We start from the raw sequence: 23,645 nt of genomic DNA on the forward strand, positions 1-23,645 counted from the left end.
GAGAGACGGTGCGCCACGCAGCATGCGGGTCTGAAATTGGAGGTTACACCCATTGTCCAAAGAACGACTAGGGTCTAATTCGAGAAGCTCTCGCCAAGCCACGGGAGGCATGCACACTGCCCCTTTCCCAGGCTTACAAGGCTTACCGTGCGCTTAGAACCCAAAGGCAAAATTAGCGTAACTGGGCTCTTGTACCGAACCATGGGTGGGTGCAAAACAACATTAGCTTTGCCTCTTGTCCGAAACATCAAAGTTGCATCGAAGGCGACCGTGCGCTACGGAGGCGGTTCGGACATCGCACGCATTATTTCCTATTGCTCTCGATGCTTGTTTCCATGTGACACCTTTGTCCGGCAATGGGGAATCCACACTCGTATTCGTTGATCTGTGGGGGCTGGAGGCGTGGATTGCGGTGTTGATAAGCAGACCACCCATGGGAAAGACGACATAGAGTTGCTTATCGCGACACTTGAACTAGATAAGAGTGTCAGCACTTGCCGATTAAGTGCAAGTGCCCAGCGGAGCGAACAAGCCGCTGATTAGCGCCCGCTAGGGTCTTGTGAAAGGGCAGGGGCCAGAACCCAAAGACAACTGCATGCAAGCCGTGCGAGAGGATTCAAGCCACTGCATATATTGCGAATCAAATCAAGCAAGGCCCCCAAGACCTTTATCCTTCGACAAGGTTTAAGACGCGAGGATAAGATGAGGTTGCCTTTTTTTCTTATTCCGGCGACCATGTGAGGGCTTGCGACCGGTGATCTCGTTTGCGGATATACAGCATTACGCTTGCATGTTCATGATGTGGTGGGCTATCTATCACACCCACACGCTTACGGCCTCGATCATCCATTGCCCAGAATGAATATTGCCTCTAGCACTTTTTATCATTACAAGACCTCTCCTACTAACAGAGTCGCACGATTGTGAATTTATAGATACAACAGTACAATGTACAAAGAATAGTCTAGTGCAGCGTGTTTAGCGCTTGCCTTTTTTTCGCGAGAAAAATTTCGAGGCTGAAATGAGAAATTGGTCTGTCGCAACGCCAGTGTTCTTTTGCGTTGCTTCAGGCACATGGATGTCCCAATCTTGCAGGTGGTGAGCCACGTTGCCAACCACACATTTTGTCTTAGTTCTTATCTCCGGCGTAAGTGTAATCGGCTTGTGCTTGGAGATGATGTGCACCATGAGGTGATCAAGTCGATCGTAAGTATCGCCGGTCTTACCCTCCGCTGCACAGAAGATGCAACCGAACTTGTAATTCTCCATGATATCAATTGAGACATCGGCGCGGTGATGAGATTTGGCAAGAAAGAGCCACCGGAATCGAATGTTATATTTTTGGTTTGACATGACCACATCTGGAAGAGTATCTGCGTTCGGTGCTCTTGATTTGAACTTGCATTCCTTGCAAGCCCAATGTAGGACAGGTTCTTTCAAAGCAGGGGTGATCTGAACTTCTAGACCTTCGTGTACCTATCCATCCTCTGTCAGATTCTAAAAGGCGCGCGTGGCTAAGCGATCATCTCTTACCGTTTTTCGAATCTGCCATGCACCTTTACAGAAGCCGTGGTACCTATTGTGCATCGCAGGCCGGGTTAGTGGGACCCATATATTCTCCAGTCCAGGCGATAGGCGTTGAAGACGCGCATTATAGTCGGGTTCAAAACGAGGGCTAGGGAACTTCTCAGAGAACTCTGGCGATAACAAAACATTCGCGGAGTCATCCGGCACCACCTCTGGGGCATCATGGCCACCATAGTTCTGATGCTCCGCAGATTCTGTTCTGTAGAGACTAGGAACTAGAGTAGATGAAGGCTGCTTTGAGCGGATAGATAATGTTTCCGTATCCCCCCCAAAGTAGCCTCCGAATTTTTGCTTCTGCTTCTCTTTCTCCGCAGAATCCCATTCGGTAGATGGAGTCCTTTCTCCTTGTTGATATGGGGTCGCTTCGGAGAACGAGGAGACTCTGCTAGAGTTGTCTTGTGAGTGACGGATAGTACTAGCTGATCTCACAGGGGCTGGTTGAAAGCGTATTGAACCTCTGTCGTTCTTGGATACCACGAGCTTTGGTGTGAAGTAACTTTTCGGTTGCAGTTGCATCTCATCTGGGTTGCGATAGTCACGCATTGGCTCGGCTTGTGTTCTCTCTGGTTGATGACTGTTGCTAGATCCTATCTGGCTGCTGATGAATGATAGTGGCGATTTCCGCGGTATTCTTGCGTCGAATTGCTCCGCCGCCACTTCTTGGTCTGGTTGCGGAAAGCTCATCGTTCGTTGGGGGAATGCGCGCTGCCTCTCTAACGTTGGTGGACTTCCTACGCTAGATGGATGAGATGAAGGCAGATTGTAGGCATCAACAAGATCCGACAGTGGCACACTCGCGGCGCTAGACAACATGCTCATATTTGAGGAACCTACTGCTCCAAAGCTGTGATCCGAATGCTGAGGAAGGTACTGCGAGCTAGCCATAATACGCTGGCAAAGCTGGTCCATGGCTTTAGTCGTGTCATTGCGGTTGGTGACTGATGACTCGTGCAAGGCCGTGAAATCTAGAGCGGCATTTTCTACGGCGCGGGCAACATGTAGCGGCTGGATTATTTCTGTTTGGAGGGCGATGACAACGTCCCTCAATGCTTGTATCGAGATGTCATCACCAGCCTCGAATGCGGGCTTGTATTGTTGGTTCCTGTTCTCACAGTGTCTCCTTATTCTAGTACCACCCTGCGTAGGTCAGTTATATTATATAAAGATGACGCAGGCTAGGATGACTTTACCTCAACGAGCGATCTGTGGAGGATCCTTATCTCCAACAGTTCCTCGGTTTCTTTGTCCTTCCTTCGCCTTTTCTTCTCCTTTCGATCTTTGATAAAGTCGACTGTATCAGCAGCCGTCTGGAACGCGGAGACAATAGCTCCCGTCGCTCTCAGGATCTCTGGTCCCGAATCCATTTCAAGGCTCTGTCGCGTACAATTGTGAGCCAGTGAATTTCTCTCAGCTTACTGCGCAGACGTTGCCACAGACTAACGATTCGACGTGGGGTGCCGCTGTGCGGCAGGAATAGACTTTCACCTGATCACTTTCTGTTGCAGAAACATGTTGCTGCGCCGTTGAGCCCGAACAGTTGGACTGAAAGGATCCTGCCGGACTGCGGGGGTCGCTGCCGCTTGCTGTGTCTAAGCCCCCAACCTTCATTAATCTCGGTTACTCCGCCTTCACCTCGCTTAAGCCATGCACATTTCCTGCATGGAGTTACGCCTCCCACATGCCTGAATCATCAGTCTTTCGACGTTTACAGTTAGTGCACCTGTAAAGCAGATGTCCGAGACGCAACAGTGAGGGCGGGAAAAAGTAAGCAGTGTTCCAAGAATATCAGTCGATCCCCAGCCGATTGGTAGAAACCTCCTGCATGTTCCAAGGATGTTTGTGCAATTTTGCAGTCAATTGGATAGGCAGCACTGCCACTGCGGCACTCTTTGTATGCCAGTGCCCCTATGCATGGCGAGGTCAATCTTGGCTGGATGATGCAAAGACAGTGCCATGCCGCCCGCCGCAGCTTAAGTCAGTCTCACGCTCTTGGTAATGCTGGTGGGCCCTGCACTTGTCAGTTGTGCCTTCATACAACGAATCTTGGCCCTCCAGTATTTTCCGCTTGTATTGTCTAGCAGTCTTTAGATGAAAGAAAATCGTCGCTTCGTCTCGATCATCTCTTCACCTACTGAGTCTTCTATTATCTCGGAACACATAGGTCATACGCTGGCAGCAGCAATTCATTTGCGCTCGCATAAGATAAATTCTGGGCGACATGAGCACCACAACTATGGCCCACGTCATCGAGCAACCACCTAGTCGATACGCAGGACACGACGCAGAAGCCTCCGTCCCAATACGATACAATGCTGCATACGATCCTGAAGTCGTCCCTATGCGAGGAATGAACAATTCAGACAGACCACCGTCTATTGAGATGTCGCGCACCGCTTACTCCAACGGCTTTCCCAACAGCTACGCCAATGGTGGCTACTTCCCAGACGATCTTCCAGAGCGTCCAGCACCACCGCCTCTAGCTACTGCCTCGTGGAAACAACGCTGGCACAAGTTCTTCGTGTTCTCGCTCTCCTCATACAGCCTCATTCACACACCAGACGGCAAGGTCCGCTTGAGACATTTAGCGATGCTTACTGTCCTCGCACTCCGGACAGGCATGTCTGCACTCAGCATCTTGTCTGCTGTGATCAAGGGAAGCATCGCTCAGATTGTCATCTACAGCCTTCTCACTCTGCTCGGCTTCTGGTTCACTGCGACATGTCTGGCGATTATTGGTGATGCTGAGGGTGAGAAACCGCTCTGGCGCTTCCAAATAGTAAGCTGTTTCCACTTAAACACTAAGTTCATCACTGACCATACTTAGACTCGTCTGCACTTCGACATCTTTCTCGGCGCATGCGTGGTAATTCACGCCGTATTGGTCGTCACATGGTTTTTCGGACTTTCTGGCTGGGGTTTAGAGTTGACCTCGATTGGAATGTGGCTCGCGATACTGGGTGTTGCATCGATAGCTGGGTGGCAGCCAGAGTTGCCCACTTATCAGACATGGGCGAAATAAAGGCATCACCGTAAGAAAGATACCAGGCCTCGCGCCGTGAGCACAAGTACTGTAGATTTCCTTCCAAAGGCAAAGGGAGTCGCTGCTCCATGTAACTTTAACGAAATCACTGGGCATGAGGAAGGCTATTCGTGTGACGATAATTGTTTAACAATTATCATGTGGGTACAGTCAAAGAATTTTTTTTCTGATCAAGACCAATGATGAATACAGATTTATTTAAAAGGCCAAGCCAGCTCAAAAACGAGTCTACAAAATTTGGCTAGACAGGAACCTGGACTGACCCAACCAAGTCACGTGAGAACAGACTCTCAAGGCCTACCACAAATCGTTACTATACGCATCGCCAGGGCAATTTCTTGTTTGTGGATCTTCAGATACTTCTAATCTATGAATCACGCTTTGGTTTCATATTTTGCGGGGCATCTGCGATACACCCATGCTTCTATCATTTAATCTCCTCCTTCGTGTCATAAATGTCGTGGATCAACGAACTTACTCCGAAGTATAAAACCCAACTCATATCAACCGGACCCAAACATATCAATCTCATCTGGAATCACTATCAAATAAAATAAACGTTAGATTGCTGTCCAGTCACTGAAGGAAGTGCATTTGCAAACAATTGAGATAAAAATCATTATTGGTGCAACTGATCTCTAGATACCATCTCTCTAACGGGAATACGATCACTGGGCAAGTACTATCGATCCATATCGTCAGTCTCCGAGAGACATGCAACGTTAGATGGCCATGAGGTCATCGAACATGACACTCCGAGTTTTCAAGACAAAGCTGTGCCGTAAGGAGCACGTCATTTCAAGAACCAATCTCAAACTTACTAATACTATCCCTTCGAGAGAACGTGGTCTTACAGTGGTAGCTCTTGACCCCGTTCTGGAACCAATGCCACTGTCCATCGGCGTCTTTACCAAGTCACCTTCACTCATCATCTCACATACGTATACTTACTGCCAACCCAGAGCACCTCGCCCGAGCAAAGATCGCTCCTGGGAACAGTCAACCTTGTTCGCTGTTGTTATCACTTCGACTATGACTCACGCGAACATATAGCAGGCCTTGCATTTCGGGTTGGTGATGCGGGTCTAGTATGTGCCATTGTCGAAGTTCGGGCACTCGGGCAACAGCAAGATATTCCATTCGCCCCTCAACACGCTGCGATGGTAACCGCAGCCCTCCTCGTGGAGCTGGATGTTGGGATTGGCGGGCTGCGTCTGGGGAAGAGCGACGGCGCCGAGGGTGAAGGCGAAAAGGTAGGTGAAGATGGTGAAGACGTTCATGATCCCCGATGTATGGACATGACCGTCATATAGAGAGGTTATGCCTGGAAGATCTTTTCCGTCGCAAAGTATTGTTGTAGAGATGGGCGGGTCAAAGGTCTGCGGCCTTTCCAAGAGCTAAATAGGGTAGGTCGAACAAGTCTTTAACGCAAGGTGAAAGAAACGGGCGAGGGCTTCTTGAAGTGAGAGACACGCGTGACGATTGTGGAAGGCATGTTCAGGCACAGTCCCCAGTGAACAGTTGTCCTTCACTCCGCCTCCACTTAGACTATGCTCTTCGCTCTCAACCTGCACCTTGCTTGATATCATTTTAAAGACGTTCAACCACACCAGCAACAGCCATGTATCTCCCCAGCATACTCGGGTCAATCTCCACCCTTGTTGCCACAGCCCTGGCGGACCAAAATGGCATCTGCCTCGACCCCTTCCACTCCAGACCAAACTGGTGCGGCCACTTCACGAACTACAGCAACGCAGACCGAATGGGATGTCTGTATGCCAACAAGAAGTGCGAAAACTTCGACTGGCCGTTCCCTGGCGACGAGAGGCCAGAACAAGAGAAAGGGCTCCCAGTCCGCCTGATCGGGAGCTGGAACTGTGGCCTCTGCTTCGTCTTCGAGTATGTACTACCTCTACCTCCTCTTGCGCGAGAACCTGGCTGATGTGGCAAAGGGAGAAGGATTGTCAAGCCAAGCTCACGCGTATGCTTGGTATGTACCTCTTGTTGTGAGGGTCGGAACATGGTTACTGACATAGATGGTGCTCATAGGGCAAAATGAGATACCGGAGGGCTACCCGACCGAAGTCATACCGATACTTGGATACCCTATGATTAATACCACCGATTCGCTGAGCTATTTCTGTGAGTCTCCGGGGTGGTACTTGGAGTTGAGTCAAGTCGAATGTGATTGGTGGGCTTCATAAGCAGAGACAGTGCAATATTTTTCCCATGTTGGATGTTGACTGTATCGTCCCACCATCCACTTAGGGTCCATGAGTATAGTATTTAAAAAGATCGATAATACAGAGCTGGGGTAGGAGTTCCGCTATCTATAGGCTCGCGGGGGGGTGGGTGGTCCCTGGTAGTCTACGCTCACGCTCCCACTTACCAGAAACCGCAACCTCTCACGAGCACATAGCTAGGAGCTCCTGCCCCAAATTCCGACACATCTACAGACCAAACTTCCTGTCTACCATTTAATATTCTCCAACTCCTTCGCATCGCTCTCCTCCAACGGATACTCCCTCTCCGCCTCCCTAATCAATCTCTCATGTCTCTCCGACCTCGGTCTAATATCACACTTGAATGGCATCGGATGACTAATAGCACCTGGTTCAAACTCCACCCTCGGTTCCACCTCCTTCCCACCCTCCATCGCCTTGCGCACCTCAAACACCGCCAGACTCTGAGCAATCGTGATAAAGAGCGCGTTATCCGCGACATACCTGCCGGGACAGATCCTCCTCCCATACCCAAAGATGAAGCTGCGTGGATCCGTTTCCGCCTTGTGCGTGGCAGTCGTGATGAAGCGCTCGGGCCGGAAGGTCATGGGGTCGGGGTAGACGGCGGGGTCGTGCGTGAAGTGCCAGTTATTGGAGAGTAAGATGGCGCCTTTGGGGATGCGGTAGCCGCGGCAGATGTCTTCTTCGGTCGACATGTGCGGCAGGCCCATGGGTAGGACTTGGTGCCAACGGTGGGTTTCCAGCATGCAGGCTTCGATATAGGGCAGGGAGGGTTTATCGGTAGTTACGGGGAGGCGGGAGGGGCCGATTACGCGGCCAAGCTCTTCTTGGGCCTGGGCGACAGTGTTAGTAGCAGTGCCTAGGTTATTGAACTGGGTTTGCGTACCTTCTTCTGGACATCGGGGAAAACGGTCATAGCGAGGAAGAACGTCATCAGCGCGGAAACGGTCTACTATTGGTAAGTATGAGGCACACTTTTGCATAGGTACGAGAGCTTACCGTGTCAGCGCCTCCAAGGTACAATGCAAGTGCAGCCCACTTGTGCACAAATTCCTTCTCCGTGTCACTGCCAATGTCCTGAATGCACTGCGATAGAAATGATGTCTTGTGTCGTTTCTCCCGCATTTGCTGTTTGACGAACTGATATGGCTGATTGGTACATTGGGCCAGCTGAACAGCCATCCGCCTCGCCGTGTCTTTGAAGCCCGTTCCGGGAACCCACTCTGGGAGATATCTCACTGCTTCGAGTTAGCGGTCTAAACAAGAATGTAAGCAACGGAAACATACAGAAAGGCAAGATATCAACCATCCAGCGTCCGGGTGTCGTAGCATCAGCAAATTGCACCATAGTTTTGGTGGCCAAGTCGACAAACGGATCGTTGCCGCGCGGTACGGTGTTGTATCCATACGTGATCTTGAGGATGACACTACCAGCCTCCTTGCGTATGTGATCGAAAAGCTTCTCGGGAGCATCCAAAACATTAAGCAAGAAATGCACAGCCTCAGCTTCCTGCACGCGGTCGAACACAGAGATGGAAGCGGTAGTGCTAGAAATCTTCGTGACGTTCTTCCTCTGCGTCTTCCAGAAATCGTCGTACGGACACATGGCCATCGCGTGGCGCCATCCCACCCTACCCAAGATCAATACGCTATGCTAGCACGAAATACAGAAGCGGGGATGCGCAGAGCACGTACATATCGCAACTGAACACCAGGCCTGGGCGTGACGAGTGGATCGCCGAGCGATCTCGCAGCAGCTCGAAAGCAATCTGCGAGTCATTGATGATGACGAAGGTCTGCCCCAGCACCGTCACCGAACTGATGGGACCATATAGGTCTTTGTGCTGCAGCCAATGATGGCATTCGAGAACCCCAGGCTTGGGCATGTCGTTTACATTTCCCAGGACGGGAACGCCCTTTGGGCCCGGCGGTAATGGTCGTTCATTTCTCCGGCGCCGTGAGCGTTCGAAAAAGTAGACAGCTCCGAGCGTGAAGAGAAGCGAGAAAGCAAGGCTCGAGAATACAGCCATGGTGGGGCCCGGCGTCGACAAATGCGAGCTATCAGAGCATGCAAAACGACAGATTGAGATGGTGTAACAAGCGCCAGCAGGGAACGAGGGATGTGGGTATGAGAAAAACGGGCCGAGAGAGATTCTAAAGTACACCCACGAACCAGCTCCACGGTAAGACAGACCAAGGGGTTCTGCCGTGCCAGTCTAGCGTACTGCAGGTGAGCGGTGGTGTGCGGCCCGGCGCCTTGGGCTTGAGTTGACGGAGACGCGCGCACCTGTGAATCATGAGAAAACAAGCCCCCAGCTTCGTTCGACGGTGTAGCACACCTCAACGGTCTGGGATTCTTGTGGCTGTTTCCTTGGGGGATGCTGAAGCCCCCACATCGGAGCCCCGCGTCACTTTGGGAACGTAAGCGACAATCTTGGTAGTGGCACCGCAGCACAAGGTGATATGCTTGTTTGCCTTTGACTCCTTCATCGGCGACATCTGTATACACACCAGCTCATCGCGAGCAGCTAAGACCGGAGCTATCAGAGCTGTCAGAGCTGTCAAACGCAAGCGTACCCGTGGTGGCGCCGCCTAGCCCCTCGTCTGTGGTTACACAACGTGACGGGCCATCCTCGTTGTGGCAGGGTTGTCGCAACGTAGCGTGCACATACGAGACGACCTGCCGCACCAGACCCATGCCCCAGCTAACCCATCCAATGGAACGAGCAGAGCTGCGCCGTACACTACGTTGTATCCCATAGCAGGCAGAAGGGAAGAAGTCTTGCGGAGGGCCGGGACGAGCGGGTACTAGCGAGAGTCGAGCCACCCACTTCACGTGTCTCGGGCCGCTCGGGCCGCTCCCTAAAAATCCTAGTATCTCCCACATGGACTTCGCCGCAAAATGCGACATGGAAGTCTTTTGTAGTGGTTGCGTAGTCCTTGCTTGGGGACGAGCTTCTTCATCTGGCTTCGTTACGTCAAGCGTCTCATGATGCTCTCGGGTGCTCAGCCCGGGGTGTCGCGCTAGAAGTGGTTAGCTGTATCCAAGACATTGAGAAGGTGAAGCCGTTGCATGTTTGCTTTGGGGACTATCAATATGGAGGGTGTATGGTCTTTCTTCGATGGTTGTACGTCGTAGTTGTCAGGTCCCTTTCTCGGACAAAAACACTCCGATCGTCCAACAACTCGATAGTTTCTTGAACTTATGGCCCAGAGGTACGGGCGTCTCCAGCGTCGAGACAGCGCTCTGTCGGTCGTTTGCTTGAGCGAAGAAAAGGCTTAACAATACTGAAGCTAGCCTCCCGAAGGCACTGGCCCGTTGTAGATGTTACAAGTTACCTAACTTCTCATTTCTAAGAAGGAACCCCCTTCGGAGCTCATCAACAACCGTTTGTCGGTTTATGCCAACGTCGTACAAGCATGCAGATCCGTGCCGTATGTCTGAGAACAATCTATCTGCCGCCCAGCGGGGCGACCCGTGAAGAAGAACCCATGGCATGCGGCGTGCGCAACGCAGGGGCGTCTGCAATGCAATTCCAAACCGATGTCCAAAATCGTTACTGACGTCTGATTCTTTTGCTATGTTTCTGCTGCTACTTCTTCAACAGCGCACACGATGAGGTTTCCAGCAGGCGCAGTCGTTGCGCTTCTTGCCCTCGCGATGGGTGCGCGCGCGCAGAGTGGACTCCTGGAGCAACTTCCCGGCTGCGCTGTATGTCTCGATCGCACAGGGGGCCGATGGATACTGATGGACTCTGCAGGCAAAGTGCTTCAACGCGTCACTGTCAGTGAGAAGCTGTGGCTTGGGCAGCGATACCCCAGAAGAGATGGATTGTCTCTGCACCGATGTCAGCTTCCAAACGGCCTTCTCAACTTGCATTTCGTCCACCTGCACTGTGATAGAATCTCTCCAGTCAACAAACACGAGCAGAGCAGCTTGTGGGATCCCTGTTCGCGACGCAACTCCGGTGATGATTGGAATGACCGCGTCCTTCGGATCGCTGGCGATGGTCATGGTAATCATGCGGCTGGTGAATCGCGGTCTTTCTCGCGACCGCACGCTCGGATGGGATGACTTGATGATTGGAGCATCTGGGGTAAGAACACAAGATCCCTGAACAGTCCGAGATATTGACGTCTGCGAAAGCTGTGCTCTTTCTTTCAGAACGTGCCTGTGTATGTTGCCGGGCATCTTGGCTTTGGAAAAGACATGTGGGGCATTCCCCCCGAAAACATCACAACCAGCCTCAAGTGGCTCTACGTAACCTACTTCGCCTACCAGCTCGTTGAAGGCTTCACCCAACTCTCCATCCTCGCCTTCTACCTCCGCCTCGTGACCTCACGCCGCACCAAAGCCATCATCTGGGCCCTCATGGCCGTCGTCTCCAGCTTCGCCATCGGTACGAAATGCCCCAGTACAACATTGTCTTCTCTTCTTACCCATGGCCTCTGCGTACCCTACCCAAGCTTCTCGACAGTACTGACGCATGTGTAGGCAACACCTTCGCCATGGTCCTGCAATGCCGCCCGATCTCCTTCTTCTGGGACGGTTGGCGCGGCGACACACCCGGCAAGTGCACGGTCAACATCCGGCTCTTCGGCTTCATCCGCGGGGGTATCGAGATCGTGCTGGATCTAGTCATCTTGGCGCTGCCGCTGCCGATGCTGTCGAAGCTGCAAATGTCCACGCGGAAGAAGGTGCAGATTATGTCCATGTTTTGCGTTGGATTTGTGTATGTGGCATGCATCCATGTGAGGAACGCGCCTCGCTAACGAACTCCATTAGTATCACTGTTGTTAGTTGCCTGCGCCTTTGGGCTCTCGTCCAGTTCGCACAAACTAACAACCCCACCTGTGTGTCCCCTCCCTTCCGCCCTTCCCTTAATCCCCCTGCTAACCGTCAAACTCCAAGACGATAATGTCAGCGGTCTCTACTGGTGCGTCACGGAAGCCAACCTCTTCATCATCGTTGCCTGCATGCCCGCCATGAGGCCCATCTTCCAGACAGTGCTGCCTGCGCTGTTCGGCTCCTCCCATTTCTCCTCGCAGCACTCCAACTACCAAAACAACAGCGTTACGATCAATGGTAGTGGTCATGATACGTATAGTCGGAGGGGGAAGAGAAGTGGTGGGATGCCACTGAATGTTATGGTGAGTCGGACGTTGGATGTGAGGGTGCACAGGGAGGATCGGAGTGATTCGGATATTGAGCTTGTGGATAAGCGGGATGGGGAGAGGAAGTAAAGTGGAGGCGCTTCCTAGGAAGATCAGCATGTGAAGGGACTTTCACAGGGCGGTGGAAACTAAGAGAGTTTGTAATGCGGTGGTGCTGTGACTTTGCACCGCAGAGAATGCGCTACTCATAGATTAGGGTTCAGGGGCACGTTGTGCTAACACCTCGTGGCTCTTATGTGCATAGCATTGCATGAATTCATAGCAAAAGTATGTAGGTACCAAAGGGTCTATCAGTGCGTCTGCTCTTTGAACGCTGTTTGTCGAATAGTAAGCTTTGTTTTGTACCTACCTTTTTTTTTGTCACTTACTGGTGTCACAACTTGGCTTGTTGCATCTGCCTATCACCCACCTCAGTGCAAATTTCTTCTGCATTCAGCATGCGCTTCTTCTTAGGTCTAGAAAGCGTACCAAGAGAGCATGATATAAGCATAGCGCGCTCGCTTCTCTTGAACATGCCTGCGACCTACCTCCTCCCCCCGCCCTATCCCTTTCCCCCCGCCTCTCCAACCCACCATCCCTTGGTATAAGTGAGTCAGCTGTCAGCTAGAGCGCATGCATGCTCAAATTCGCAAATTTGCATTGCGATATACGCTGTCTCCAAGTGGGTCCCGCGCATCTAGTACACGTCCATAGCTAGCGCCTCAACCACAGAGAGAGGGTCCAAAGCAGCCTCGTCTCCGCCCCTCACCAATGCAAGTATGGCTGAGCATTGGCAACCTTATTTTGCTGCGCAATATTCACAAGATTGTTGCCTGGATCTTGAAGTGGCATGCTTCCTGCAGCTTGATCACAATGCACATCTGCCATGATGATATTTAGAAGACCATAATGGGTAGACGAGGGCCCACTCTTACGTCTCTTGACTCGATGGCGAACCAGTCTTGACGGGACACCCGTCCCCCAACCGCTGCTTCAATGCTGGCTTGGGGTGTTGGGAGCGGGTCGCCGCCCTATCAGAGTATCGTAAAAGTAGGGTTACCTTGGGCGAGAGTGGTTGGAAGCGATGCCATCATAGTGCAACCGTGGAAATGGGACATCCGTCCAGCGGTTGCACACGCAGATCCCATGCAGATTCGTCAGTCTATAACTTAAAGCTGTGGACCTGTCCTTTGAGGAGAGTTGACAGAGCCGCCTACATACACGCTGGCTGCTATCGGTGCAGGCATGTCGAGCACAGAAACGAGCTCGTCCCAGGCGTCTTCGCATTCAGGAGTGTCCGATGGGCGTAAGATAGTATTGCAGTCCTTTGATCAGGAGAGAAGTGGTAGGTGCGCATGTGCGTTTCAAAATAAGTCCGCTGATGTGAACAGATGGTGCCAGCACTCAAGAAGATACATCGCGCTCGCAACACTTAGATACAACCAGAAACGTTTCCATGGCACTGTCGGGAACCACTCGAACATCATCATCGGCAAACGATTACAAAGAAGACTGTGCGGATGCAGTCGAGCTGGGCGACGCGGATCGGTGAGCAACGGGACATGCCTTAATCAACGGAACATGACGCTTACTCTGCCAGGATACCAAATGAGAAAGCCACAGTAACAGAATATCAACAGTTCAGGATTTGGACGGCTTGCGCGATGCAAACATTTTGGGTGCAAGGGATCAACCAGAGCTTCGGCATCTTCCAAGCGCACTATGGCAGCGAGAAAGCTTTCTACGACGGCATCATTCGACGCGAGGACCAAATGCAAAGAGCCGCAATCGCTGCAATTCAGGCCCTTGGTAATGGAGGCATTGTCGCAGTATTCGCTATGTTGTTCTTCCCGCGTCTTCCACTGATGGGAAAACATATCAGGACACTGTGCGGCGCGGCCGCCGTGTTCACGACGCTGGGTTTCGCGTTAGCAGCAGCATGCACCAATGTAAGCCTTTCTAATGATTGTTCAGCCAAAACTGACGACGGTCAAAGATTTGGTTTCTTCTTTTGACACAAGGACTTCTCGTCGGTATCGGGAATGGTGTTTTCTTCAACGTTCTGAGCACGATCCTTCCGGAATACTTTACAAATAAAGCGGGTCTAGCACAAGGCTCTACCCTAGCATGTATGTCGTCAAGGCCTTTTTGCGGTGCCAGGCATTGATGTTCCCTAGGTGGTGGCCTTGGCGGGCTTGCGCTCTCGCTGAGCCTTCCCAAGATTCTTGACTCCATGGGATCCAGGTGGACATTAGGATTCATGTCGATTCTTAGCGCCTTTTTTCTAGGCGTCTCTAGCTGCCTCGCAGTACCACCTCGCAAATACCAGAAACGACGCACCCAGCCGGCCGGATGGGGCGCGTTCAAAAACCCGACCTTTACGCTTCTGTTCATGGTGAACCTGATGAACCCCTTGACGGTCGCCATCCCGACGACTTTTGGACCTGAATTCAGCGAAGCTCTGGGTTACCATGTCAACATGGCTTCGGTGATATTGTCACTTGGTAGCATAACTAGCATACCAGCGAGGTTGGTAACGGGGTATGCGGCCGACCGACTCGGGCACAACAACGTATTTCTGCTGGCAACACTTACGTACGCTATCAGTACGCTGGCGATGTGGCTTCCGTCTGCGCATACCAACAGCAAGGCGGTCTGGATCGCTTTCAACGTCGTATACGGTTGCGTGTTCGGCGTGTTCAACACGGTCATCAACTCGGTGCAGCGAGGACATTTTGGCGATGAGCTGTACTACTCGTACAATGGGGCGCTCGCATCGATCCGAGGCGTGGGCTATCTGATGGGCGTGCCGATTGCAGGCTCACTTGTGTCCAGGGTCGAGGACGCGAACCTGCAGGGAACCGATTTCACGCGGCCCATCGTCTATACAGGCACTCTCCTCATGGTGTCGGTATTTTGTCAGGCTGGGGTTCGTTGGCTGGACAGTAGGAAGAACGGATGGAGATGGCTGGAGTAGGATCGTTGCAGAGAAGCAGCCGAGAGAGAGAGTGGCAGAAAACCCGCCGTTGAGCAGCACGTGCGGCGGACGGGAAGGAGCGGATAACCTGGAGAAGGAAAGAACGAACCCTAGAAGTGATAGATGGTGATACCCATAGAGCGTTGATTGCGAACTCATTGGTGGCCTGCCAGAGGATACTAGTAATTATAGATGGCACCTGGATCTTTCGCTGGGGCGTGTACACAGCATATGCACTTCGCTTGCCCCGGTCGGCTTGTGATGCTCTGCCGTGCTAGGCGACGTGACTGGGATTGTATCTGCAGAGCCAACATTGCATGGCATGCGGTCCCACGACGTCAGAACGTGCCTGGTTACTTCGGCCTCCAACGTGCTTCTCGAGACGTCTTCAACAAGCAAAAAGGAGCGGGGGAGCTGAGAGCAGTGTGACGAGTTGTATTGACTGCGGGTGATCAGCGTAGCGAGCGAATGGGAGGCGCGGCGTGCCTGCGCGACCCGTGCGGCGGTTCGCGGATCGTCGCTTGCGCGTGTTGATGCGGTGAAAACATGCGTCTCCGCCGCATGGGCCGCATTCACCTTCACCTTCACCTTGCGCGCGGTCTGGGATACTGGACCTGAGGCGCGTGCCTTCACTGCCGACCGTGCGCGCAGCCACCCCTCCATGGCCCCGAGGAGAGCAAGAATCGGTTGTTGGCGCTAGCGGCCCGCTGGGTACATTCCTACATCACCTCAACGACCAGCAGCAGCAAGTGCGATGGAGGCTGTTTGACATGTCCCTGGCCAAGTGCAACACGCGAACCGTCGATCTGTTCGGCCCTCGCCATGTCGCTCACGCCAAACAACCCCAGAATCATGAGCCCGGCCTGGGGGAGCGGGCTCAAGCTCACGCCTTCGCCGTCGCCCTTCCTCAAGAATACCCCGCTGCGCTCGCCCGTAAAAGCCCACCGCGCCGAAGCATCGCTTGCCCTCCGCCAGGTCATTGGCACGTCGGCCAGCTCGGCCAATGCCTTCGACAGTCTCCCCAACGCGCGCTCCTTTGCCTTCTGCGCCGGCGCCGCCGCGGTGCTTGCGACGGTCGATGACGAACAACATGTCTCGCAGCGCTTCTACCGCGCGCGACCGACAGCGAACCCCATAAACCCTTCCTCTTCCGCATACGGAGGCCCGTCCACCCCGACGCAGAACGAGAGTCGGAACCGCACCGCCGCGTCCCTGCGCGAGTCTGGCATTGGTGCGTCTCCCTTGGGATCGCCTGCCAATGACTGGAGTGCCTCGCCAGGCGGGACATCGTGGTCAGCAAGAGACAGGATAAAGGCTGCGACGTGTGTGGCCTTCAGTCCGGACGGCAAGTACCTTGCCGTTGGAGAGACGGGACACAAGCCGCGCGTGTTGATCTTTTCGACTGCACCCGATGCGCCTTCGGAAACCCCGCTCACTGCGCTCTCCGACCACACGTTTGGCGTCAGATGCCTCGCCTTTTCTCCAGACTCACAGTACTTGGCTAGCCTGGGCTCCCCCAATGACGGTTTCCTGTACATATGGAGCATCAATGCGCGCACGGGAGCTGCTAGCTTGTACGCCAGCAACAAGTGTACCAGTACCATCAATCGCATGGCATGGATGGGCAACACTGTGGTGACGGTCGGCACCAGACATGTCAAGGTCTGGCGCCTGGAGGACTCTCATCCCGCATCCCGCGTGTCCAAGACGCGCCAAAGCGATGTGTCCTTCCTATCGACCAGCGCGCACAAGACGCTACCTGGGAGGAACTGCATCCTGGAAAGTCTACTCGAGGCCAACTTTACGAGTGTCGTGGCGGTGGCTCCCTCGAAAGCTATCGTCGCGACAGACAAGGGTCAGCTCTGCCTGATTGACGATAGCGACGGCACCCAGCGGTTCTTCAAGGTTGCAGAAGCTGCAATCGCCGTAACCTCGATGGCGGTTGATTCTCAAGGCAGACTCCATATCGCTAGCAGCCAAGGAGGGCTGAAAACGCTCAACATAAGCGATACCATCGGCGTACTCACTCCACCCCCTTCACCCCCGCCCAGAGTAGAGTCCCCGACCGTCACCCTGAGCACGGACTCGAACAAGATTGAAGCCGTAGGCTCGCTGCTCGATTACCTTGTCACAGTTGACTCTCAGAATTCAATCCGATTGTCCCATCTACGCGCTCCCGACGACGATACCATGGTTGGTGATGTCCTCCAAAAGCTCCCAGCTCATGGTGACCCTGTGCTTGGGGTAGCACCGTTAGCCGAATCGAACGCACTTGGAGCATCATTCTACACTTGGTCGACAGGTGGTGCTGTTCTTTACTGGAACCAAGTGGGTACCTACAAGCAAATACTGGACGTCCCACTCGAACAGATACCTGGCGTAGATGAGGTCAATGAACTCAAAACCGTTGCCTCATCTGCTGACGCAAGTGTGCTTGTTACTGGTGACAAGTACGGTGTGCTTCGAATCATCGATCGCCAGACACGATCCAGTCTCGTTGATATGAAAGCGCACTCAAACGAAATAACAGGCATAGCCATGTTTGAAAGTAAAGACATGGCATACATTGCCAGTAGCGCTAGAGATCGGCACATCCAGATACTCCAGAAGAAAAGTGAAAGCTGGGATCTTCTGCAAACGCTTGACGAGCACGTGGGGGCAGTAACAGGAGTCATATTCTCCAGAAACGGAGAAAGACTCATATCCATGAGCTCTGACCGCACTATCGTCGTACGCGAACTTGTGTCTCGCCAGGACACAGAGAGCACAGACAGGGCTTTCATCATCTTGCGGACAATCATATTGAAGTCATCCCCTGTGTCCATGACCTTGGACGCCGACCAAGACGATGTCATTCTGGTCTCCACGGTGGACCGTCATGTACACAAATACGATTTGCGCAACGGTCAGTGTCTGAGCAGCTTTCGGGCTTCAGACGCTGAGGGTGGCGATGCTGTCGTACTCTCCTCGCTGGCACATATTCCACGTACATGGGGATCCCCTCTCATCGCTGGAGTGTCAAGTACCGACAAGTCCATACGAATTTACGAAGAGAATGGAACCCTGGTTGCTCGTGATTGGGGCCACACAGAAGGTGTGAGAGATATCACTCTGTTGAAGTCCGGCAGCGAACCAGACGATGACAGTAGCGAGAGGTCACTAGTGACCGTCGCGGCCGACGGTACCATTTTCGTCTGGGGTCTTTTGCTCATTCCTTCGCGGCAACACATGTCCCATTCGATGGACTTGCTTGGGCCAAGCACACCATCGAATAAAGATCTCCTGGCAAGTAAGCCGCCACTGAGACGTGTTTTCTCTCAGTCGGAGCTTGCGCGATTCCAGCGGTCGGAGGATGACCAGACTACACCGACGGGTAAACGCTCCCCAACGCTGCGGAAGAAGCTTTCCAAGTTTTCTTTGGCATCAACTCCCAAGTTAGAGCCCTCTCCCATGTCCAGCATGCCGAAAGACCGTGGCACAGGGTCCGCGCAGTCCATGCGCCGGATAAACCGCAACCGGTCGCCCTCGCCTCCAAGCCCCCGTCATCCACAGGTCGCGAAGCGCCGCTTATCGGTCGACGTCCGACTCCGCTCAAAACAACCTCCAGCAACAGATTTTGGGAGCCTAACGTCATCGACCGAGAGTCTCTGTCGGACGTTGCGGGCGTATCGAAAGCGCATTGCCAACAGCAACGATAGCCTCGGCGCAGACGTCGTGCGTGAAGTGGAGCGAGAGCTGGCCTTGACCGCACGCGTGGTAGGGGAGAAGGCGAAGTCGAATGTTGGGCTCAACGAGACAACGATTCAGAAGATACTCGATCAGTACTCGGAGCGTCTAGTCAGCATACTGGATGAAAAAATATCTGCCAGCGTAGCCTTGCACGCAAGGCACAACAGCGAGAGTTCGGGAGGACTCGTTTCTCCCATGCTACCACAAGAAGTAGATGTGACAACGAGCAAAGAAGCGGACAGAGCGAGAGAAGAGTCTGCGACAAGCACGACTGACTCTCCCACCGAGATAGCATTCAGCCAGTAAGTTCGCGGTGCGGAGCAGCCAGCGGGATGTTTTCAATGCAAAGATTTGGCGTTTAGGATAGGTTACGGGATGTTTGGGGCTACACATGTGTAGGCGAGGTAAAGGCGTACAGTGAGGGCGCACCGCATCCTTCCGCTCGGTAACGATACCATTTATGATGTACCATAGCTTCGCTTCTCAGTTCTAGACCAATATGCCTCGCGCAGAGGCTTTCATGCCGCCTACAGAGGCCTCCCACCTCGCACGTCTCCGCGTGGAGGCGTACATTCAAGGCGTACATTCAAGGCGTACATGCAAGGCGTACCTTCACGACGTACCAGAGCTGCTGTCCAACTGGTCTGCCCACTTGAGCTCAGCTATCTGTTCAGGATGCACGGTACTCTGCCGTCTGCAGCGTTGTGCAAGCCGAGACTGAAGATGTCCTAGTGTCTGCCTACTCTACACTCGATGCCAAGGCTTCGGCGCATGTACGGGCGAGAATTATAATTGGCGCGAGTAGTAATATGCACAGGGCAGACGGATGCGGCACAGTCAGTCGAATGGCAGCCCGTCCCCTCAGGCCACCCCGCACCTGCATGCTCGCTCCGCAGAGCTTGAGTGCAAAGCTTAGCACGCCACCGGCTTTCAGATGGGACCACGGCTGTCGAGGTGGCATTTGAATTCGTTGACGGCCGGGGCCCCAGGATGTCAAATACACAGCAGGGCGATGTCGGAAGCCAGCCTGGCGGATACTCAGGGATACTCAGGCTAGGCTTGGGTACGGCTGCAGGGCAGCGTGGTGGTGTGTGGTGTGCGCTATTTCGGCTACAGTTTGCCCAGCGCCTCGGGCCGCCAGGTTGATGGGATGGGAGAAGTTCCCCAGGCCCGGGCGATTCGTCAGCGGCCCTGTGCGAGTAACAGTACAGTGGCAGCACAGCGGCAGCACGCTATCGGGCCGTGGGGTCGGTGCGAGCTGGAGAGGTGCACCTGGAGCATGCACCGCTTGCGGGCACTAGGAGGTAGCTACTTGAACAAGCCGACAGCGATGCTGAGCTGGAGGCCTCCGAGCAGATGCAAACACATGGAGCGCTCCACGGCGCGTCTGCAGCAGCGGTGGCACGAGACGCGCCAAATCTTACAGCGGCTACGACCAAAGGGGTGCGAGGCGCAGATATGCGGTTCGCTGCTCGAGTCCCGCGGCTCTCGAGGAGCCAGCCCGGACAAGCGGATTGATGCCATGACCGAGAACCGCCAAGTGTCGACCTGTGTGGAGCCAAACAAAGCCCACGACCGCACAGCCGTTCGTCCCCGCAGACCGGACGGCCATGGCCAGAGGGCACTGGCGCGATGATGCTATGGTGTTGGTGGTGCTTCATAAGAGCGCGCCGCCCGGCAGCGGGGACGTTCACTTGCTCTGCTCCTCTCCTCCCTCCCATTCCCAGTCACAGTCTGCTGCGTGCAGAAGCCCCGTTGCCTGAGCACCGCGCATTCCTACTAGTACAGTGGAGTAGCCTGGCAGTGGTTCTCCGAGCGCGACGGCAGCACGCCCAATTTGCGGCCTGCAATCAACCACCGCCCGAGCCCTTTACCCGGGTCGTACGCGCTGGCATAAGACTGCAACCTCCTCCGGCCTACGTCGTGCCCCTCAGGCTCCTGTTGCAAGACGCCATCACGCATTGAGCTCCGCCGCACCACAGACTCCCCCCTGCGGCCGCGCGCTTCGCCAACTGAACATGTCCGACGGCGACACCAAGCCGCCCGTGGTGCACGAGGCCCACGAGGTCGACACCTTCCACGTCCCCAAAGCCTTTTACGAGTGAGTGCGCCTCTGTGCTGTGTCCCCCCGGCCGGCGACGTGTGCGGCGTGTTGGCATGGACGCTGCGCCGAAGCGGGGTGACCCCGCCAATGCCCAGTGCAGCAAGCCGTGGCAGCGTCATCGCCCAAGAGGCCGATGCACACACATTCACCCACATCAATCGGGACGAGATGCTGACCCGTGACCAGCAAGCACCCGCACACCAAGCCGCATCTCGACGGCCTCGAGCACTACCAGAAGCTGTACAAGGAGTCCATCCAGGACCCGCACAAATTCTGGGGCAACCTCGCGCGTGAGCTGCTCACGTGGGAGCGCGACTTCCAGACCGTACACGCGGGCAGCTTCGAGAACGGCGACAATGCCTGGTTCGTCGAGGGCCGCCTAAACGCCAGCTACAACTGCGTCGACCGCCACGCGTTCAAGAACCCAGACAAGCCCGCCATCATCTACGAGGCCGACGATGCCGCTGACGGCCGCATCATCACCTACGGCGAGCTCCTGCGCGAGGTCTCCAAGCTCGCGTACACGCTCAAGGAGATGGGCGTCCGCAAGGGCGACACCGTAGCGCTGTACCTGCCCATGATTCCCGAAGCCGTCATTTCCTTCCTTGCCTGCTCACGCATCGGCGCCGTGCACTCGGTCGTCTTTGCAGGCTTCTCCTCGGACTCGCTGCGCGACCGCATCATCGACGCAGAGAGCAAGGTGGTCATCACCACCGACGAGGGCAAGCGCGGCGGCAAGACCATCAGCACCAAGAAGATCGTCGACGACGCCCTGAAGCAGTGCCCCAACGTCTCCCACTGCCTCGTCTACAAGCGCACCGGCACCGATGTCCCGTGGACAAAGGGCCGAGACTACTGGTGGCACGAGGAGGTCGAGAAGTACCCCAATTACATCGCCCCTGAGTCTATGAGCTCAGAGGACCCCCTGTTCCTGCTGTACACGTCCGGGTCTACCGGCAAGCCCAAGGGCGTCATGCACACGACGGGTGGGTACCTCATCGGCGCTGCGGCGACGGGCAAGTATGTCTTTGATATCCACGACAAGGACGTGTTCTTCTGCGGTGGAGATGTTGGGTGGATTACCGGTCACACCTACGTCGTGTATGCGCCGCTGCTGCTCGGTGTTGCCACCGTTGTATTTGAAGGCACCCCTGCGTATCCCAACTTCTCGCGCTACTGGGATATCGTCGACAAGTACAATGTCAGCCAGTTCTACGTTGCGCCCACGGCGCTGCGATTACTCAAGCGCGCTGGTGACGAGCACGTCAAGCACAAGATGAAGAACCTGCGTGTGCTTGGGTCCGTGGGAGAGCCAATTGCGGCTGAGGTGTGGAAGTGGTACTTTGAGGTTGTCGGAAAGGAGGAAGCACACGTTGTAGACGTAAGCTTGTATTTTACCGATGGTGAAGCAAAGACTAACGAGAACAGACATACTGGCAAACGGAGACTGGCTCGCACGTCATCACACCGCTGGGCGGCGTGACACCCACGAAGCCTGGATCGGCCTCCCTACCCTTCTTCGGCATCGAGCCCGCCATCATCGACCCCGTGTCCGGCGAGGAGATCCACGGCAACGATGTAGAAGGCGTGCTTGCCTTCAAGCAGCCATGGCCCAGCATGGCGCGCACAGTCTGGGGTGCTCACAAGCGATACATGGATACGTATCTGAATGTGTACAAGGGGTACTACGTGAGTCTCAGAACATGTTTTGGCTGCGAGACGTGTGCTAATGATAGCAGTTCACGGGCGACGGCGCAGGCCGCGACCACGAGGGCTACTACTGGATCCGAGGCCGTGTAGACGACGTTGTGAACGTCAGTGGCCATCGCCTGTCGACGGCCGAGATCGAAGCCGCGCTCATCGAGCACCGTAAGTAGCGTGTTCTTTGCCACGTGCGCCCAAGAAGCCGCCAAGCTGACCTTCTCCGCAGACGGGGTGGCTGAAGCAGCCGTCGTGGGCGTCCACGACGAGCTCACAGGGCAAGCGGTCAACGCGTTCGTGGCGCTCAAGGACGGCAACGACAACTCGGACCAGACAAAGAAGGACCTGATCCTGCAGGTGCGCAAGTCGATTGGTCCGTTTGCCGCGCCCAAAGCCATCTTTGTGGTGCCGGATCTGCCCAAGACGCGGTCCGGGAAGATCATGCGGCGCATTCTGCGCAAGATCTTGGCGGGCGAGGAGGACCAGTTGGGCGACACGACCACGGTAAGCCGCGCTTTTTGCTTTCTTGTCACTTGTCATCGGGTGTGGTGTTGTGCAAGAGTGACGCGCGTCGTGGGCTTGGAATGCGGGCTAACGGTGCGCAGCTATCGGACCCCTCGGTCGTCGATAAGATCATTAACGTGGTGCATTCGGCCAAGAAGAAGTAAGACTGCGTATAGAGGGGTGCTGAGGCGCTTGAGTGGCGCGCAAGTTTCACTAGCCTTTCACTTCGCGTGGAGGCGAGGGCGCGACGAACGGAGGTGGGTATGCGCCAACGGGTACCGGCTAGAGGCATCTGCGCCGGTGTGGCTACGAGCACCTGCACTGGCAGTCAGCGCGGACAATGTGTTATTTGGTGTCAGAGAGGATTGGGCTGTGTCTGCGATATCCAGTAGCCGGGCGAGACTCAAATGTTTATGTACAAGCAAACATGCAGTGCGACCTTGTCTCCAGAGCGTGCATTGCGGGCTCTCTTGCAATAATAACAGCGCATGCCTTTGAGGGCGCGCACTCGGCCAGTGACAGGTGTGGCTTGCCGGGCGAGCCGGTTTCGAAGGCGTTTTGGCCCAGCCCCCTGTCACTTGTCGCCAAGGAGGCGTCTAGGAGCGG

General features: G+C 54.5%; 9 protein-coding genes across 9 annotated transcripts; 6 read left to right on the top strand and 3 right to left on the bottom strand.

Moving 5' to 3' along the window:
* Positions 1–978: 978 nt before the first annotated feature.
* On the bottom strand, positions 979–2,951 carry CC84DRAFT_1248238 (uncharacterized protein; the record flags this gene model as incomplete). The annotated part of the gene is made up of 3 exons (XM_018184256.1): positions 979–1,476; positions 1,534–2,724; positions 2,778–2,951. The coding sequence occupies 3 exons, from the start codon at positions 2,949–2,951 to the stop codon at positions 979–981; spliced, it is 1,863 nt and encodes a 620-aa protein (XP_018035684.1).
* An 869-nt stretch (positions 2,952–3,820) lies between these two features.
* On the top strand, positions 3,821–4,606 carry CC84DRAFT_1218677 (uncharacterized protein; the record flags this gene model as incomplete). The annotated part of the gene is made up of 2 exons (XM_018183023.1): positions 3,821–4,363; positions 4,412–4,606. The coding sequence occupies 2 exons, from the start codon at positions 3,821–3,823 to the stop codon at positions 4,604–4,606; spliced, it is 738 nt and encodes a 245-aa protein (XP_018035685.1).
* Positions 4,607–6,248: 1,642 nt separating this feature from the next.
* CC84DRAFT_1218678 (uncharacterized protein) lies at positions 6,249–6,831 on the top strand (the record flags this gene model as incomplete). The annotated part of the gene is made up of 3 exons (XM_018183024.1): positions 6,249–6,526; positions 6,580–6,617; positions 6,677–6,831. 3 exons carry the CDS (start codon positions 6,249–6,251, stop codon positions 6,829–6,831), a joined length of 471 nt encoding a protein of 156 aa, XP_018035686.1.
* Positions 6,832–6,880: 49 nt separating this feature from the next.
* On the bottom strand, positions 6,881–9,198 carry CC84DRAFT_1165601 (cytochrome P450). Its single transcript, XM_018178754.1, has 5 exons — positions 8,566–9,198; positions 8,158–8,501; positions 7,870–8,108; positions 7,757–7,819; positions 6,881–7,703 (listed from the first exon to the last, which is right to left on the bottom strand). Exons 1-5 carry the CDS (start codon positions 8,754–8,756, stop codon positions 7,098–7,100), a joined length of 1,443 nt encoding a protein of 480 aa, XP_018035687.1. The 5' UTR covers positions 8,757–9,198; the 3' UTR covers positions 6,881–7,097.
* A 1,475-nt stretch (positions 9,199–10,673) lies between these two features.
* CC84DRAFT_1148664 (uncharacterized protein) lies at positions 10,674–12,301 on the top strand. Its single transcript, XM_018176647.1, has 5 exons — positions 10,674–10,967; positions 11,018–11,270; positions 11,366–11,603; positions 11,657–11,724; positions 11,783–12,301. Exons 1-5 carry the CDS (start codon positions 10,698–10,700, stop codon positions 12,112–12,114), a joined length of 1,161 nt encoding a protein of 386 aa, XP_018035688.1. The 5' UTR covers positions 10,674–10,697; the 3' UTR covers positions 12,115–12,301.
* Positions 12,302–13,795: 1,494 nt separating this feature from the next.
* Positions 13,796–15,474, top strand: CC84DRAFT_1165606 (MFS general substrate transporter). Its single transcript, XM_018178755.1, has one exon. The coding sequence runs from the start codon at positions 14,258–14,260 to the stop codon at positions 14,999–15,001; it is 744 nt and encodes a 247-aa protein (XP_018035689.1). The 5' UTR covers positions 13,796–14,257; the 3' UTR covers positions 15,002–15,474.
* Positions 15,475–15,566: 92 nt separating this feature from the next.
* CC84DRAFT_1165607 (WD repeat protein-like protein) lies at positions 15,567–19,311 on the top strand. The gene has a single exon (XM_018178756.1). The coding sequence runs from the start codon at positions 15,824–15,826 to the stop codon at positions 19,034–19,036; it is 3,213 nt and encodes a 1,070-aa protein (XP_018035690.1). The 5' UTR covers positions 15,567–15,823; the 3' UTR covers positions 19,037–19,311.
* A 396-nt stretch (positions 19,312–19,707) lies between these two features.
* CC84DRAFT_834741 (uncharacterized protein) lies at positions 19,708–20,600 on the bottom strand. The gene has a single exon (XM_018187594.1). It carries the CDS (start codon positions 20,449–20,451, stop codon positions 19,963–19,965), a length of 489 nt encoding a protein of 162 aa, XP_018035691.1. The 5' UTR covers positions 20,452–20,600; the 3' UTR covers positions 19,708–19,962.
* CC84DRAFT_1165608 (acetate--CoA ligase) lies at positions 20,338–23,479 on the top strand. The gene is made up of 6 exons (XM_018178757.1): positions 20,338–20,831; positions 21,021–22,215; positions 22,263–22,523; positions 22,574–22,703; positions 22,765–23,039; positions 23,141–23,479. The coding sequence occupies exons 1-6, from the start codon at positions 20,749–20,751 to the stop codon at positions 23,201–23,203; spliced, it is 2,007 nt and encodes a 668-aa protein (XP_018035692.1). The 5' UTR covers positions 20,338–20,748; the 3' UTR covers positions 23,204–23,479.
* The last annotated feature ends 166 nt before the right edge of the window (positions 23,480–23,645 follow it).

The sequence above is a fragment of the Paraphaeosphaeria sporulosa genome, assembly GCF_001642045.1.
Source record: "Paraphaeosphaeria sporulosa strain AP3s5-JAC2a unplaced genomic scaffold CC84scaffold_6, whole genome shotgun sequence".
In the NCBI taxonomy this organism is placed as follows: Eukaryota; Fungi; Ascomycota; class Dothideomycetes; order Pleosporales; family Didymosphaeriaceae; genus Paraphaeosphaeria; species Paraphaeosphaeria sporulosa.

Coding starts and splice junctions, on each gene's coding strand:
- CC84DRAFT_1165607 (XM_018178756.1), top strand. CDS start 15,824: ATGTCGCTCACGCCAAACAACCCCAGAATCATGAGCCCGGCCTGGGGG.
- CC84DRAFT_1148664 (XM_018176647.1), top strand. CDS start 10,698: ATGGATTGTCTCTGCACCGATGTCAGCTTCCAAACGGCCTTCTCAACT. Junction 10,968..11,017: donor TGATGATTGGAGCATCTGGG/GTAAGAACACAA, acceptor CGTCTGCGAAAG/CTGTGCTCTTTCTTTCAGAA. Junction 11,271..11,365: donor CGTCTCCAGCTTCGCCATCG/GTACGAAATGCC, acceptor ACGCATGTGTAG/GCAACACCTTCGCCATGGTC.
- CC84DRAFT_1165606 (XM_018178755.1), top strand. CDS start 14,258: ATGGGATCCAGGTGGACATTAGGATTCATGTCGATTCTTAGCGCCTTT.
- CC84DRAFT_1165608 (XM_018178757.1), top strand. CDS start 20,749: ATGTCCGACGGCGACACCAAGCCGCCCGTGGTGCACGAGGCCCACGAG. Junction 22,704..22,764: donor AGCCGCGCTCATCGAGCACC/GTAAGTAGCGTG, acceptor CCTTCTCCGCAG/ACGGGGTGGCTGAAGCAGCC. Junction 23,040..23,140: donor AGTTGGGCGACACGACCACG/GTAAGCCGCGCT, acceptor AACGGTGCGCAG/CTATCGGACCCCTCGGTCGT.
- CC84DRAFT_1165601 (XM_018178754.1), bottom strand. CDS start 8,756: ATGCCCAAGCCTGGGGTTCTCGAATGCCATCATTGGCTGCAGCACAAA. Junction 7,820..7,869: donor ACCTTGGAGGCGCTGACACG/GTAAGCTCTCGT, acceptor TACCAATAGTAG/ACCGTTTCCGCGCTGATGAC. Junction 7,704..7,756: donor TCCCCGATGTCCAGAAGAAG/GTACGCAAACCC, acceptor ACTGTCGCCCAG/GCCCAAGAAGAGCTTGGCCG.
- CC84DRAFT_834741 (XM_018187594.1), bottom strand. CDS start 20,451: ATGGGAGGGAGGAGAGGAGCAGAGCAAGTGAACGTCCCCGCTGCCGGG.